This window comes from Penaeus japonicus, unplaced genomic scaffold, assembly GCF_977035675.1.
Source record: "Penaeus japonicus unplaced genomic scaffold, GWHDUDI00000001_assembly GWHDUDI00000026, whole genome shotgun sequence".
Taxonomy (NCBI): Eukaryota; Metazoa; Arthropoda; class Malacostraca; order Decapoda; family Penaeidae; genus Penaeus; species Penaeus japonicus.
Window position 1 is genome coordinate 26,004,666 of NW_028234428.1, and position 17,947 is coordinate 26,022,612.

Consider the following 17,947-nt stretch of genomic DNA (forward strand, 5'->3'; position numbering starts at 1 on the left):
TAATATGTTTTTATATTTGTTAAGAATAAGTAGTTGCATTAAGATCCATGCGATATATAACACATACTTCAATTTTACGGAAGTTTAGATTAGGGTGTTTGTGGATGGTTCGAATTACATAATGTGATAATGTGATTGTTGTTGTTGTTTTTGTTTTTACTACCACCAGATTGAGAGAGAGATAGACAGGCAGTAGACAGATAGACAGACAGATCGATAGAGGGAGACTGAGAGGGTGAGAGCTAGATAGACAGACATTCAGGCAGGCAGGCAGGCAGTGGGAGAATGAGAGAGAGGGCGAGAGACATAGAGAAAGAGAGAAATAAAGAAAAATCTTAATTCCTCTTTACACCCGCCATCACTACCCGCCGTTTCTGTTAGCACAGCTGCCCTGTGTTATAATCTTCTGAATGCCCAATCACCACTTGTTTGTTATCTGTCCACTTAACGCCTATACACTCTATGTCTACCAGCTAGATATTCGCTCACCTTTCGATCCAAATTCATCAGGAACTCATACCTATATTTACCCGTGACTAAACTATTCTTATCTTAATTCAGCAAGAAGATAAGAAATTATTTTTCGATCACTTTATTTAAGTGTCACAGATCCTTTTATTACCTTCCTTGTAGTCCTTACCTAAGTGCCTGGAATATCCCCCCCCCCTCTCGAAATCCAAGACTAACAAGTGAAAATTATTAACCCGAGATCAGAACAATCATTACGTTCACCAGGTCAGTGACGGGTTAGCCATGCATGTGAAATAACTCAATCACATGTTGATCGGGAAACATGCCGCATGTTCACCAAGACCAGCATGTCGAACACAACATATTCACCGAGTCAGTGACGCCCCCATAAGCAAGCAGGTCGAAGCCACAGCGAGCAATGGTGAGGCGAGAGAAGGTTGCAAGAGGGCAAGGCAGGACGCAAGACCTTCACCAAGGATACGGAGTTGTGACCCAAGTTGTTGCACTTTCTAAAATAGCTCCTTTTGCAGAAATGGGGAAAAGATATGAAGTTTGGCATGGAGGTTGAAGCCGGGGAGAGAGACCGACCAATCAGCGACTGTCTTATGAACTCGGTTGAACCAATCAGACGTCGAGACTCGCATGAAGAGGGAGGGGAGGGGGGGAGGGGCTGGGGGCATGGTTGCCAACATATCACGTCAGACAAAAACACAGGCGCAATGGAAGTATGGGGGAAGGGGGATAGGCGAGGGTAAGACCCCTCTTCCCCGCCCCCCTCCTACTCCTCAACAACCTGACTAATGACCCCCACGGCACAAGACGAGCCATTATCTATATTTCCCGCCGACACGCCCACCGACCGCCGTCCTGACCCACATTCCCCCTCGAAATCAAACGAAGGCAGAGACACTAGGGGGAGAGGGGAGAGGGGAAGAAGGAGGAGGGGGAGAGAAAAAAGAGCAAAGAGGCGGAAGGTTTTGGCACGGGAGAGCATGGAGGGGGCAGCGCACACTTCCGCCACCCCGTGCCCCGCGCCCCTCCTCCTCCCCCCCTCCCCCCTCCCCCTTTCCCCTCAACCTCCCATACGCCCGTGGCCGAGGGCGGGCGCGCGTAGTGGGTCCCCAAGGCCGGTCCTCACACCGTCTCCCGTGCTGGTGTGCTCATCACCAAGTCGCTCCTCGCTGCCTTAGGTGCTCAGTGCGCTCTCTCGACCGTCCCGTGTGCACCACCCAGTGACCACACCTTGTAAACACACACACGCCGACACACCTCGCTAAGCACCATGGCTGAAGTAACCACAACCAAGATCACCAAAAAGGGGGGCACCAAGAAGACCACGAAGAGGGTGATAACGACCGAAACATTCGAGTCCGATGGAGGTCTTGTGGAGGGACCGATGATGGAGATCGTGGAAGCGACGAATGGGGAGAACAAGGAGAACCTCGGGTATGGCACCTTCGGGAGGATACAGGCACCGTCCTAGGCACCATCTCTCACTGCGCCCTTCGCGCGTGGCTATCTCTCTTTGTGGCACTTTGACTCATCATCCCTCACGGCGGCACTGTGTGGCACTATCTTCTACAGTGCCGCTCCAATCATCTCCCAAAGTGACACGCTGTGTTATCATATCTCACTGCAGCACTTTCGCTCATCCCTTCCTACCCTCATGGCACCCTTAGGATCCGCCTCTCATCCGGGTCTCTCACATGGCCCTTCGAAGCGCATCGTCTCGTGCTCGAAACAACCATTTTCGAATCACCTCAAATTCGTAGACGCACAGTGCTAGTCTTTTGTTTTTTTCGAAGAGGAAACAGGAGGAGAGTAAAGAAGAAAGTCTCCCGCGTGAAAATGGGTTCTAAACAAACAAAAAAACGGCGGTTGTGACAGGCCGGCTACGCAGACGACAGAGTTTAGGCAATGGTTTGTTTTTCTGGATCATTACGAGAGCTTTAAAACGTTCGCGCTATAGGCCTATAGGTTTAGTCGTGACATATCGCTAAAAGGCAAACATTTTTTTTGCACATGCTATTAGAGCTAATACTGAAATTGCCATACTCGTTAGACTAAAGAGATGAAGAATTTAGCCCCTTTTTTTAACATTCCCGAAGAGCGGGTGTTACATGATGGTGATATCAGTATGTTCTGAAAAGGAAAAGCGTAACTCTCGGTTCCATCAATATTATTCTAATTCCTACATTACATTCTACATGCGGTTGATAATTCACGAAGCTGTAGCATAATACTGTTAGTTATCTTTTCTTACGAAATGATACTTTTTTGTACATTTCTACATACTCTCGTATCCCCTTTTTGCTTGACAGAAGAAATACAGTGTCATTTTTACGTTCTTTACATAGAAGTATAAATGCATTTTAAAAGCAAGGGTTTTCGTGTACCGCTTCTTACGTCTCATATCCTCTCATTATCTTTCCTTTTCACTCATTAAGTCTCCTCATTTTCCTATTTACTCATTTTTTTATCATTATTCCCAATCTAGCCTCACGACTTTCACAATCCAAGTCAGAAGTTAGAATTTACTTAGTTAGAATTTAGTTGAAACATTGCATTTCACATTTTCTTGGCAATGTGTGTAAGCTTCGGAATTCACTTCATGATATATGAGAGACATCGATCAGTTATTTAGCTGTAGGATTATGCATACATTTATACAATATATATCTGCATATATTCATATATACATATATACATATATTCACATTATGGTACTTATGCATGACACAAAGTTTTCCAATATCACATGGTGTCACATCCTCCCGAGGTGCCTGCCACGAGGTGTCATACGAAGGTAAATAATTTATTGGTTTTACAACTTTCTCTCTCTCTCTCTCTCTCTCTCTCTCTCTCTCTCTCTCTCTCTCTCTCTCTCTCTCTCTCTCTCTCTCTCTCTCTCTCTCTCTCTCTCTCCCATCTCTCTCTCTATCTCTCTTTCTCATTCTCTACTTCTCTCTCTCACTCTCTCCATCTCTCTCTCTCTCTCCATCTCTCTCTCTCTCTCTCTCTCTCTCTCTCTCTCTCTCTCTCTCTCTCTCTCTCTCTCCCTCTCTCTCTCTCTCTCTCTCTCCTCTCTCTCTCTCTCTCTCTCCTCCCTCTCTCTCTCCTCTCTCTCTCTCTCTCTCTCTCTCTCTCTCTCTCTCTCTCTCTCTCTCTCTCTCTCTCTCTCTCTCTCTCTCTTCTCTCTCTCCTCTCTCTCTCTCTCTCTCTCTCTCTCTCTCTCTCTCTCTCTCTCTCTCTCTCTCTCTCTCTCTCTCTCTCTCTCTCTCTCTCTCTCTCTCTCTCTCTCTCTCTCTCTCTTGCTATCCCTCCTTTCTTCCTTCCTTAATTGTCCATGTTTCAGATACCGCTAGGAACCTTATTCTCACTCCTTTCCACTGGTCGTTATCCTCTCTGCAGGATAGATAAAAGTGTATATTGTATTTGAATCCCTCCTCCCCTTCCCCCTCCCCCTCCCCCTTTCCCTATCCTTTCCCCAAGTCCCCTATCCATACTCCAGTAAATAGAACTGTTGTTTTTTTACAACGGAATAATGTGAACACATCATCTTGGCCTGTGCCTATCGTGGTCGTATGGGGAGGGGGGGGGGGAAGCGAGGGGGTCCCTGGTTGCAAGTGTTTCGGTGATGTTCGATGTGGGTGCGTGAAATCCGATCTTTATCTTGTTGTTTGGGTTGTGATATTTCAAGCAGATAGGGACTTTTCTCAAGAAGTTTTTATTTTCTTTTTTTCTTTTTTCTATCCCTGTATTGTTTATGGTTTGTGGGATGTGATATTTTGTGGTCTCTTTCTCTTTCTTCCTCTGTTTCTAAATCTCTCTCTCTCTCTCATCTTTCTGTCTCTCCCTCTCATCGTTCTCTTTCTCTCTCTCATTACATCTCTCTTTCTCTTTCTCTCTCTCTCATTATCTCTCTCTCTCTCTCTCTCTCTCTCTTTCTCTGTCTAATTTTCGCTCTCTGCCTCATTCTCTCTCCCTTCTCCCCTTCTCTTTTTTTCCCTTCTCCCTTTCTCTCTTTCTCCCCTTCGCCCCTTCTCCCTTCTCCCTTCTCCCTTTCTCTCTCCCACTCCCTCCCTCTCTTTCTCTCCCCCACCGTTTCTCTCCCACCATTTCCAGAAGGGAAAAAATCAACCGAAAAACCGCGCCAACGATACGGAAACTACCAAAAACGCCAACAAAAATCACGTACAAAGATACTACAAACAACAACAACCACCTAAGTCCCTCGCACTAAGTTTGCACTCATGTTCAAGTTGAGGCCTCAGACTGTTCAAGATCTCTGAAGGTCCATGTGTAGAGTCTTAAAATAAACGATGCCTTCTCCCCCTTGTACCAGAGACGGGGGAGGAAAGAGGAAAGAGGGGTTTGTGTGTGTGTGGGGGGGAGGTATGGGTGTGTGGGGGGGTATGGGGGGGTGTAGGGTGTGTGTGTGTGGGGGGGGTATGTCAGTGTGGGTGTGTGGGGGGTATGGGGGTGTGGGTGTATGGGTTTGTGGGTATGTGGGGTGTAGGGTATGGGTATCTGGGTGTGGGTATGTGTATGTGTGTGTGTGTGTGCGTGCGTGCGTGTGTGCGTGCATGTGCGTGTGTATTTATCCACATGTTCTCGCGCCAGTATAAACGTAGATAGAGAGACGCACATACAGCCACAACCCTTAAGCATCACAATAGAGTTACATCCCCGAATGATGAGCCTCGATGACTAAGGTTTATTTATGTCCTCAATGAACCCTTTAATGAATGACTATGACGTCATGAAAGCTCTCGAACAATAAAAGGAATTAGACATGGAGAGATGAAAGAGAGTGAAAGAGAAGAAAGAGGAGAAAAGACAAGAGAGTTTGGTGGAAAATTATGACATATTTTGAGAAGAGGAATATACGATGATGAAGATGATTACGATGATTAAAGAAAATTATTTTGAATGATGAGAGAGAGAGAGAAAGAGAGACATGGCGGGTGGGGGAGAAAAGAACGAAAAGGAGAAAAGAGTTGCAAGAGAGATAGGAGAAAAATGAGGAAAGAGAGAGAGAGAGAGAGAGAGTATGTAAGGGCAAGAATATGAGACACATATGGGAAAAGATAACAAGAACGAGTTAGAGCAATAGTAAGTGAGGAGAAAAAAAGGGAAAGAAAGATTAGAAGAGCAGAGAAAGAGTAGAATATGAGAGAATGAAGTAAAACAGGGGAGAGAAAAAAATATTAGACTAGGAGAAAAAGAATGAGAGAGAGGGGGAGCAGGAGAGTAAAACAAAAAAGAAAGGGAGAGGGAAAGATTAGAACATGAGAAAAAGAGATAGCGCAATAGTATAACAGAAGAGAAAGAGAGAGAGGAAAACAAGAGAAAAAAAAATAGAGAAACAGTAGAGCAGGAGAGAAAGGGAGAGAGGGAAACGTTACAACAGGAGAGAAAGAGAGAGAGAGAGAGAAATATAGATAGAAAGCGATAGAGAGAAATATAGATAGAGAGAGAGAATAGGGAGAAAGAAAGAGAGAGAGAGAGAGAAGAGGGAAAAAGAAAGAGAGAGAGAGAGAGAGAGAAAGAGTAGAACGAGCGAGAGTCAGGGTCACTCTTCAAGGTGGTATAGAAGTAGTGTTGGCCTCACGCGAAGGAGAGGGTGTTTACAGTCAAATGCTGAGGGAGGGAGGGAGGGAGAGGGGAGGCAGGGAGGAGGATGGGGGAGGGGAAAGGTTGTGTACACACAGATGTTCAAGAAAGTTTATACGAGAAACCTGTATTGTGTTTTTCTTATTATTATTCACAATTTTATTTTGTTTCGGTAGAAATAAATGTTAAACATTTATTTCTGTTTGTTCATTGCTTAAATTTTGAAGTCTGGGCGTGTGTATGTTTAAGTGAAACAGAGAGAAAGAAGAAGGGAAAAAATGTATTCAGATCACATAAAACAGTAATTTCGAATAATTCTACTACAGCTTGAAAAAATAAATAAATAAAAAATAAAACTACAGCATAAAAAAAAGAAAAAAAAGATATATATAGCATTGCTTTATCGATGTTGTTTGTCATGTGTTTATCTCTCATTTTTCGATCGTGTATTTTTTTCCTGAATAAACTGCTCGTAATTCTAAACGCTTGGGAGTGTGTGTGGTTGTCATTGTGTTTACTCTAAGGTTCGTTAAGCGACGCGAAGTGGGTTGAAGGCTTCACCTGTCATGCTGAGCGGAAGTGTCAGTGAAAAGGGCTGTATTTTAGTTATTTTTCTGTTTCTTCTTCGTGTCGTTTTTTGTTGTTGTTTTTTTATTTCCTTTTTTTTTTTTTTTTTTGGGGGGGGGCTTTCTTTTTCGTGTAATCTTGTTGTTCTTGTTCCTTCGCTTCTTTCTTATTGGTTTGTTTGTTTGTTTCTTGTGTTCCTTTTTGTTTCGTGTACTTCTTTTTTTGTTTCGTTTTTTTTCTTTCTTTCTTTCTTCTTCTTTTTTTCTTCAATCAGTCGGCCCCATTTTTTAAACCTCTCGTTTGTCTGTTGTTAATTGCTTTTCATTTGTCTTCGAGTTTTTTCATTGTTTTTCCTCTTCTTCTTTCTCTTCGTGTATTTCCTCTCTGATAATCATTCACTTATGATATGAATAAATGGATTCATACATGACTCAAATTAATAATGTAAGTTAAGGTAGATACAGAAGCAAATAGGAAACACTTTCTCATGAAAACAAGATTGATTCAGAACCAAGCTGCATCATTTTAACAACAACACAACGATAATAATAATAGCAATAATGATAATGAGAATAATAATGATAAGAATAATGATGATAATAGCAGCAGTAGCAATAGTAATAGTAATGAAAGTAGTAAAATCACAGCAGCCAGCGCGGGTGTGGTCTTATTCACTCACGTTTGTTATAATCTACACTGTCTGTTGATCATTTTTCAACAATTTGTTTGGGCAACGCATTCCGACTCTGAATGGCCGCCTTGTCGCCTCTAAACACCTGGTCCAACTTCGATTCGCTGTTTGATCTTCTTCTGTTTCTCCTTCTGCTTGCTTCTTGCGTTCGTGTTTTGTTTGGTGTTTTTGTGATCGGTGTTATTGTTGGTGTTGTTGTTTTCTTGTCTATTTTTTTGTTATCGGTGTTATTGTTGGTGTTGTTGTTTTCTTGTCTCATCTTTTTTGTTGTTGTTGTTGTTTGGGACTTACTTTCTTTCATTTATGCGGGTTTATATCCTGGCAAGATAACATGAAACGATATAATGATCAAGTGATTGACAGGGTGTATTGTCGTGTCAGTTGTCAGTTGTCAGGCATCATTATTGTATGTGTAGTTATTATGGCAATTAGCATAATTGGTGGCGGTGGTGATAATTAGCGTTGCTGATAAAGCAAGCGTGACGTCATTCTTATAATGTGATTAATGCAACGGGCTCTGGATAGTGATGTTTATTCTTGCTTAGAATCATTGATCTATATGAAATATTGAGCTTAAATATAGAGTTTGAATATAGACTGTGTGTATGTTAGGGGGGGGGGAGAGAGAGAGAGAGAGAGAGAGAGAGAGAGAGAGAGAGAGAGAGAGAGATAAACAGACAGACAGACAAACTGACAGACATATTGGGACAGAAATAAAGACAGAGAAAGAGAGAGAGAGAGAAAGAAAAAGAGAGAGAGAGAGAAAGGGAGAGAGAGAGAGAAAGCGAGAGAAAGAAAGAAAGAGAGAAAGCGAGAGAGAGAGAGAAAGGGGGGCGGCGAGGGAGTTTGAAAGGCCAGAGTGAGAGAGGAGGCACGGGCCGGGGGAGTTGGCATGGAGACGAGAGAAGGGAAATGCGAATTTAAAGGCTAGAGATTTGAGAAGTCGACAGTTGGTATTTTGGGGCGTCAGGATGCGGAGCGGGCGAGCTACGGGCGGGCTGGTGGGCGGGTGGGCGTGGTTTAAGAGAGAGGGGAAAGAGCCAAAAATAGTACTCCTTCTTGTGAGCTTGCTTTTCTTTTTTTCTTTTTTTTTTCTTTCTTTTTTTTATTCTTTTTTTCTTTTTTTTTCTTTCTTTTTTTTATTCTTTTTTTCTTTTTATCTCCTCTCTCCCCTTTCACATGATAAGATAAGGTAGTATTTACTCTGTGTGTATATATATCGTATCTTTCTTCTCTTTCCCCCTCCTCCCTCTTCTTCTCCTCCTCGTCCTCCTCACCCTTTTCCCCCTCCTTCTCCTTCTCCTCCTTACTCTATACCTTCTCCTCCTTCTCCTCTTTCTCCTCCTCTTTCTCTTCCTCCTTCTCCTTCTCCTCCTCCTCCCCATCTTCATCCTCTTCCTCCTTCTCCTCTTTCTGCTCATCCTCCTCCTCCTCCTTCTGTTCATCCTCTTTCTCTTCCTCCACTTCCTTCTTCTCCTCCTCCTCCTCCTCCTCCCCATCTTCATCCTCCTCCTCCTATTCTTCTTATGTATTCTTCTGATTCCCCGTTCTTGTTCTGCTCTCTTCTCACCATGTGTGTATTTTTTTTTTTTTTTTTTTTTTTAGCCCTCTCTCATTAGCCTCTCATTATACCTCATAACCCACCTACAACTCATCCCTTTACCAGCCATCAACGACAGCATTTTACCGACCTCATTACCTTTTAAGAAATTACCTTCTTCGTTACCACTACCGTTATGGGGCCTCATTATCACTCACTCATTATTGTTATCACTCATTACCTCATTCTCATTTCCTTCCTTTTTTCACTGGACGTACACATACAGTACATTTACCTAATGCAACAACATATACAGTATACTACCTAATGCAACTTCACATGCAACACACTACCAAATACAACAACACGAATCCCGTTGAATACAACAAATACAACTACACGTCATACACACAGTTACGCATTCATTTACTCATTCACTTTCAGACTTATTCACACTTACTCAGGTTCACATTTACACATCATCTTTGAATAACAAATGTTCTGATAACATTATGCACACTTTTGTGAAATCCGCACAGTTACATACTTTAAAACTCACACTAAACACCCACACATACACTTCATACTCACAACCCATACCCACAGCCGATAACAATAGCCCATACCCACAAACCATACCAAAAACCCATACCCACAAACCATACCAACAACCCATACCCACAAACCATACCAATACCCCACACCCACAACCCATGCTCACAACCTATCACCACTAACCATACCAATACCCCACACCCACAACCCATCACCACAAGCCATACCCACAAGCCGCCCACACTCCGCCCGAAAGCAGCAGCACACGCCCGCGAGACTAGTAGTTGCCACCTGCTCTATCAGATATATTTATACCGTGTGTTCGAGTTCACACTCTTGATTCATGCCAGGTCTGCCCCTCTTGGGTTCTCTCTCTCTCGCTCTCTCTCTCTCTCTCTCTCTCTCTCTCTCTCTCTCTCTCTCTCTCTCTCTCTCTCTCTCTCTCTCTCTCTCTCTCTCTCTCTCTCTCTCTCTCTTCCCCTCTCTCTCCTCTCTCTCTCTCTCTCTCTTCTCTCTCTCTCTCTCTCCTCTCTCTCTCTCTCTCTCTCTCTCTCTCTCTCTCTCTCTCTCTCTCCCCTTCTCTCTCTCTCCCGCTCTTTCTCTCTCTCTCTTTCTCTCTCTCTCTCTTCTTCTATCTCTCTCTCTTCCCCCTCTCCTCCTCCTCTTCACTCTCTCTCTTCTCTCTTCTTCTCCTCTCCCATTCTCTCTCTCTATCTCTATATATCTCTCTATATATATATATATATATTATATATATATATATATATATATATATATATACACACAAGTATATACACATATATATATATATATATATATATATATATATATATATATATATATATTACTCTCTATCTATCTATCTATCTATCTCCTCCCTCTTTCTTTATCTCTGTATCTCGCTATCTCTTTATCTCTCTCCTCTCTCTCTCTAGATAGATAGATAGATAGATAGAAAGGAAGAGAGAGAGAGAGAGAAAGAGAGAGAAAAAGTAACATAGGTATATAGATCATTGTATATTTGTGCGTATGTGTGTTTCTTGTGTTTATTCCACGCTTCGTTCTGAGGGGGAAGTGACGGTTACTTAAGGTATTCATGTTTCCCTTCTATTGCTCTTGGCGAGGACCCCCTGCCACTTCTCTTCGCTCAAGACAGTGCATATGTTTGGTATGTCATGTCACAATACTGGGTATGTTAACGGTCCCCGTAATACCCGTTGACTCGGCGTTCAAATTACATTTTCGATGGTGTTGTCAAACCGTTGCCAGATTACCAGACTACCATGCGGTAATCAAACAATATTTTCGTGTATGATATCGAGCCTTTGGTAGATAGTCGGATAGTCTCTAAGTATTATACCGTCTACATATACATATGTAATGCATTCACAGCATATGTGCCTACATGTTTATGCACACCACACCATAAGAAAATCTTCTCTAGACACGAACATAAACACATACGCTCGGACACCGGATGCGTACGCTCTGATATGGTGGACTGGTTATCAGAACACACAGATATCCTACGGAGATGTGTTCTGAAAACATTAAAATAAAAGGAGATCGAAAATATGTGGTTTCGCGTAATTTCATGACTGATGGTCGTCCTTGGAATCCGAGCTACTTGTTGACAGGTAGCAGAGGATAAATGGTACTTGTTGACAGGTTACGAAGGGAAGGTTTGGTGCAAGTTAGCGCGCTCGACACGCCTCGCTGGATTCATTTGTTTTGGCTCTGTGATGGGTCGTTCTTTTGATCCTGCGACACGGGGAGAGAGAGAGAGAGAGAGAGAGAGAGAGAGAGAGAGGAAGAGAGAGAGAGAGAGAGAGAGAGAGAGAGAGAGAGAGAAAGAGAAAGAGAGAGAGAAAGATGGAGTGATTCTGTCAGGACGGGTACAAATGGATGAATTTATAGACAGTGTTGGTAATTACACGGTGAGAGCTAAATGGCGCGACAAGAACGCAAAAAGATTTATGATCGAAATGCGCGTGACAGAAGTCGCGTTTCGGTGACCTCCTAAATCTTTTCTCAATACCGAAAGCGACGCAATATTTCTGGCCTGACAAGAAGAACAGTGTCAGGATCCGTATCTTACAACTTTCTGTTTTTGTTTTTTTTTTTCTCTTTAACCATTCTTGAAATAGCTTTAGTATTTTTGTTCTTAGGTTCAACGTCACTTGATATTAAACTTCGCACTATGTTTATTTATATATTCTTGTATGTTTGTTTGTTTCTATCTGCATTAGTATATTTAATTTAGTTTAAACTTTTATCTATTCAATTGTCCATGTCCATCTTTTATTATTCTATCTTTCTCTCCTTTATCTAATCAACTCTCCATGTGTCCTTCTATCTTCTATCCTTCTATAGTCTCTCTATCTTTTCCTATCCTTCTATAGTCTATCTTCTCCTATCCTTCTATAGTCTCTCTATCTTCTCCTATCCTTCTATAGTCTCTCTATCTTCTCCTATCCTTCTTCAGTCTCTCTATCTTCTCCTATCCTTCAATAGTCTCTCTATCTTCTCCTATCCTTCTATAGTCTCTCTATCTTCTCCTATCCTTCTATAGTCTCTCTATCTTCTCCTATCTATCTTCATTCTATCCAGGTCCATCTTCCAAAGTACGCTCTCTCTAACCACGATTCCCTCTCTCCCTCTCTTCCCGCAGCTCATTTTCAGCGGGGAATACACCAAAGCCATGTCCAAAGACTGGCACTCGGGCCACTTCTGTTGCTGGCAGTGCGACGAGTCCCTCACTGGGCAGCGCTACGTCCTGAAGGATGACCATCCCTACTGCATCAAGTGCTACGAGGCTGTCTTCGCCAACACCTGCGAGGATTGCAACACAACCATCGGCATTGACTCCAAGGTAAGTCTGACTTCTTACATTTTTTAAAATCTTTATTTATTATTATACATGTATGGTGATACTATCTGTACTCTGATAATGCATGTATAATTATATTATCTATGCTATAATAATGCATATATATTGATACTATGTATATATATGCTCTCGATATCGAATCCAAGTGCTTTCATCTTTACCTTTTTTTCTTCTGGAATTTTCTTCTTTTTTTCATTTATTATTATACATATAGGGTAATACTATATTTACTACGATAATACATCTACAATAATACCATCTATACTATAATATTACATGCACTGTATATGCCATCGACATCAACTCTAGGATATGCGTTTGTACTTCTCTCTTTCTCGTCTTCTTTTCAAGTTTTCTTATTTTTTTTCACTCATTATCAGACGTGTATGTATAATTGTTTTTCAAAGGGAGGGGATGGTTGAGTAGATGGAGGATGTTGAGCTCACGATATTTTAATTCATGAAGATATATGAAGGTGTACTGTACCTCTATGTCGTTACTTGAGATGATTTTGTTGTAGTCATATAGTAGGTAGATAGATGCATCATGCAGTTTATATTCTTATTATCTCAATCAGCAGTTTTAGTTAACTCTTTCATTGCCATTAAATTGGAATTATTTTTACCATAGAAGAATGTCCATATCCAGATATTTGGAAGGGAACCTCCGAATATATCTAAGTTAACCATCCGTTAAAAGGCGAGGGTCCATTTTCTTCTGAGTAACTTCCGCGGTAACTAATGTAAAAACGAATCTTACTGTAGACGAAATTCTTCCCTTTACAAACCTGTTCCTTTTGAAGATGAGAATGAAATGTCTTTTACCATTGCTTAGATCTACGGTCTTTATATTTGATTTAAACGGTAATATCATTAAATCTAAACATTTAATGGGTATGTTTAAGATACCACTATGTTTTCTTGGCAAAGCAAGCATGACATGCATTGAATTTCTGTCGTGCTTACCACGTCGTGATCACTTGGTCCTCTCTGTGTGTTTATTCGTGTGTGTATCTATTTTTCTTTTACGAACCTACTATTTGGATACGCTCTGTGTCTCATTTCATTCAATCATGGTGAAAAAAATAACTTAAAAACGAGACTTACATGATTATGTAATGATCCTAAACACACTACTATTTTACAAATTTAGCGCGAACCGCTCGACATCAAATCAATCGAATACGGATTTTCATACCGCTGACAAAAATAAATATCGTAGAATCGTCACTCTATATTTCACATTTAAAGATATTAAGATGAACCCCCTTCCCTATGCTCCAAAACAACTGATTGATGTTAGCATGTCGTAGATTTAATGTGTTGGCCGTTTTTTCCTTCCATCCGAGGCGCGTAGGCCATAAATCATCCATTTTTTTCAAGTACATAAGGTGCTGGGACTCCTTCCCAACTTATTAAATCTTCGCGGTGTTAAAGATATAGGTTAGTTAGTGTTATTTTTCTTTGTTATTTTTGTTGTTGATTGTTTCTTTTTTTTCACTCTCTCTTTAAGCATAATTATGATGATGAAGGTTTTAGATATTGCAAGTCTACAGGCATAGTATTTCAAACTATCTATATTTAGAGAGTGAGCAGTTTTTTTAATATTTTATATGGCACTTGTATTTTGATGCTATAAATCTTCAATGTCTTTTTAAAAATTTAATTGATGGACGTCGTTTGATTATCAGCAAAGGAGATCGATAGATTAACCATAGAAATTGGCTATATAAACATACCTTTATGCACATACTTTCTCACTGAATGATATCACATAAACATTAAGTAACAAGTATCTAGATATCATGCATTAAAAAAAAAACAAGCGAATGATTGTTTATAACCATAAGATACTGCAACCTACAAGTTCAGATAGATGTGATTTTACCACGAATCTAATCAGTGTAGACTATCACATATAGACTATCACATATATAGCTGTGCCTTTTATCTGCTTTCCGAGAATAGCTTGTTACCTACTGTTCTTATAGGCCAGACCGACTGTTTCCCCGCCAACTACCTCTCTTGAAGACCAACTACAATAACCAACCGTCTGCGTCTCACTGCCAAACCACACGTGTCTCTTTTATTTGTTTAGTGTACTTAATTCCATTCCCATTTGGTTTACATCAAGTTGGTTTATTATTATTATTATGTCCACCTTATGTTCACAAGTTGCAAGATTCAGCGATAAGTGAATAGTATCTTGCATTTAGAAGCCCTCCTCTGGGTACTTTGTTTTGACTTCCTGAGGCTATACGACATATTTTGCCTTCTGCGCCTCCGGTCTTGCTGTCACTTAAAAGGGCTCGGCACGTGCACAGGACCTTTGTAGCGTCAGTCAAAACGCTTGCGACAGAGGAGTGTGATGACATACGTGTTGTTTAGTTATTACTTAGTTAGCATTCATTCTCATATTGAGTCTCCCGTGCTCATAAACTTTCATCAAAAGCCTTTCGTGAAAAGTATGTAGCTACCGTTATCAAGTCGCGGTAATACACACATACACACATACACACACACATACACACACACACACACACACACACACACACACACATATATATATATATATATATACATATATATATATATATATATATATACATATATATACATATATATACACCCACCCACCTTCTCATACCCACCTTCACCCCCCCCCCTCCCCATTCTCTCCCCAGACTCACACGTCCCTCCCACACGTACACATATCTCACTTCCGCGTCTGAGTGCCAAATGTGTCGACTCTAGAGACATGTAACTCAAGATTTACCAAAATGGAAGCAGACGATCACGTGACCTCAGTTCATGGGTTGATGGGTCATAGAAAGGTCGTAGAAGTCGTAGGTCATTGCAAGGTCATAGAAAGGTCAGGGCGAAGGATTTTTTTTTTTCAATCACCAGAATCATCGTCAGAACAGAATATGCCCTAAGAAGATTTATTTTCATTTAAAGAATTAATGCCGAGATTTCCCTTCGAATAACTTTGTTTATCGTATTGTTAATTTAAATCATTGCGTAATGACAGCGCTACCAAAACGTGGTGATATCAGACCCTGTCATGAAAAAAAAATCTAAAGGGCTCGAGGTCTATGGCCGGGTATGTCACGCCACCATGACAGTCGTTTCGTCTGTCATTACGCGTGTGTGGCACGACAGACGCAATAATGACAGCGAGAAGAAAAAAGAAAGAAGAAGATGAAGAAGAAAAAAAGAATATAAAGAAGAAAGAGAGAAAGAAAGAAAGAAGGAGAAGAAGATGAAGAAGTAAGAGAGAAAGAAAGGAAGAAGAAGGAAGAGAAGAAAAAGAGAAAGAAAGGGGAAGAAGGAAGAGTAGGAGGAGGAGAAAGAGAGAAAAGGAAGAAGAAGAAGAAGATAGAGAGAAAGAAACTAACAGAGGACCCTATCTAACATCAACACGGCAGGCTGTACAAGACTGGCAGGTTGCGGGAGGAAAGCCGGGCTTCTGACAACGGTAATTTGGCTACGGTTTCGTTACGACCTGTATCTCCTGAGCTGTCAGAATTCGCCAAATAGTCGCCGAATGTGTGGGGGCATTGTACTAGATATGGTGCGGAGGTGTATGTGAGTGAGAGAGAGAGAGAGAGAGAGAGAGAGAAAGAAATATATATATATATGTATATATATATATATATATATATATATATATATATATATATTATACCGTTGTCTTTGTTCCTAATTAAGAAGAATGGAGATATGAGGAAATGCTAGACAAGACAATACAAGACAATAATAACGAATAAAAAAAACATTTTGGAACGAGAAATCTAGAAAACCAATCCCTCTCGCCGCTCAACTTTCGCTCGAGGTCCACTTGGCTTCGCTTATGAGGTCGCACACCTGACTTCGAGACGCGCCTTTGTCCCATCTGAGGTGAATTAAGAAGCTCCTCCTTCGCGTGAGAGACGTCTGTTCTGTCGAAGATCCCTTTTTCATATTCTATTTTAGAAACTTCACTTGTTCTTGAATTTTGGATGTAAGGAAAGCGGGGGAATTTGTCTTTGGGAGGGCGGAGAGATAGAGAATGCAGATAGTGCAACGAGTTATTGCTGAACATCTGATAAGGAAGTGAGTGGAACAGTCGTAGGATTTCGAAATTCTTTGAGAAAATAGCTAGAAAAATGGATATTGTAAGAACTTAAAGCAACATCAAACTTGGCATGAAAGCTAATCATAATAGATGAATTAATGTCATAATAGATATACAAAGAAAAATAGGACACAATTTACGTAACAATTTCTCAAATCAATCTATGTTCTCTGTTTTGTATATTTATATAAATTTTATGTATATATATATATATATATATATATATATATATGTATAGATATATATATATGTGTGTGTAAATATATATATATATATATATATATATATATATATATATATATATATATATATATATATATATATAATTTGCCCCGTCTGAGAAAGTGGATCAAGAAAATTCAGAGAAACACACCAACCATCCCCCTGCCCCCTCCCCTATCCACCTAACCCCCCCTCCCCCTTCTCCCCCGTCTCTTTGACTCTTTGTGTTTCCGCTTTGGATTCTTTAAGATTCTTTCCTTCTCTGTACTTTTTTTTTGTTGTTTTTTTCGTTTGCGTTTTCTTATCTTTCCGCGCCACAGAATCGCCCTGTGTGTGGCTGAATCTTTTTTTTCTTTTTTTCTTTTTTCTTTCCTTCTTTTAAATTTTATTCGTATTGGTGAACAAATTCCTCTCGTACTTCATTATTTTTCATTCCGATGGTTGAGGTGGAGGCGGAGGAGGAGGTGGAGGAAGAGGAAGCGGAGGAGGAGGTGGAGGAAGAGGAAGCGGAGGAGGAGGTGGAGGAAGTGGAGGCGGAGGAAGAGGTGGAGGCGGAGGGCGAAGGAGGAGGCGAAGGAGGAGGTAGAGGCGAAGGCGGAGGAGGAGGTGGAGACGGAGGCGGAGGCGGAGGAAGAGGAGGAGGCGAAGGAGGAAGTGGAGGCGGAGGAAGAGGTGGAGACGGAGGCGGAGGCGGAGGAAGAGGAGGAGGTGGAGGCGAAGGAGGAAGTGGAGGCGGAGGAAGAGGTGGAGACGGAGGCGGAGGAGGAGGTGATGGCGGAGACGGAGGAAGAGGTGGAGGAGGAGGTGGAGGCAGAGGCGGAGGAGGAGGTGGATGTGGAGGCGGAGGAAGAGGAGGAGGTGGAATCGGAGGCGGAGGAGGAGGCGGAGGAAGAGGAGGAGGAGGAGGTGGAATCGGAGGCGGAGGAGGAGGCAGAGGCGAAGGCGAAGGAGGAGGAAGAGGAGGTGGAATCGGAGGCGGAGGCGGAGGAAGAGGAGGTGGAATCGGAATCGGAGGCTGAGGAGGAGGTGGAGGTAAAGGTATAGGTGTAGGTGGAAGTGGAGGAGGAGGAGGAGAAGGAGGATTACAATTGAAATAGAATTAATGGAAAGGAAAGAAATGAGAAAAAAAAAAACGAAACAAAAAATAGAAGACAGATAGAAGAAAAGAGAAACAAAAAAAGAGAAGACAAAAATATAAAAAAAGAAAGGGGGGAGAATGATATAAGAATATAAAGAAGAGACGAAGAAACATAAAATGTAAAATAAACCGAAGAAAAAG

The 17,947-nt window shown here is 41.5% G+C and overlaps 1 protein-coding gene across 10 annotated transcripts in view; it reads left to right on the forward strand.

The window, feature by feature from the left end:
* Positions 1-17,947, forward strand: part of Lmpt (four and a half LIM domains protein limpet) — a 264,428-nt gene that overhangs the window by 139,398 nt on the left and 107,083 nt on the right. For 9 of the 10 annotated variants that reach the window (XM_086552195.1, XM_086552196.1, XM_086552203.1 and 6 more), the window contains one exon: positions 12,112-12,312. In XM_086552195.1, coding sequence (XP_086408321.1) covers positions 12,112-12,312 — 201 coding nt within the window. Of the gene's footprint in view, positions 1-1,558; positions 1,918-12,111; positions 12,313-17,947 lie in introns of those variants that run through there. The other variant, XM_043017012.2, reaches the window with a different exon arrangement.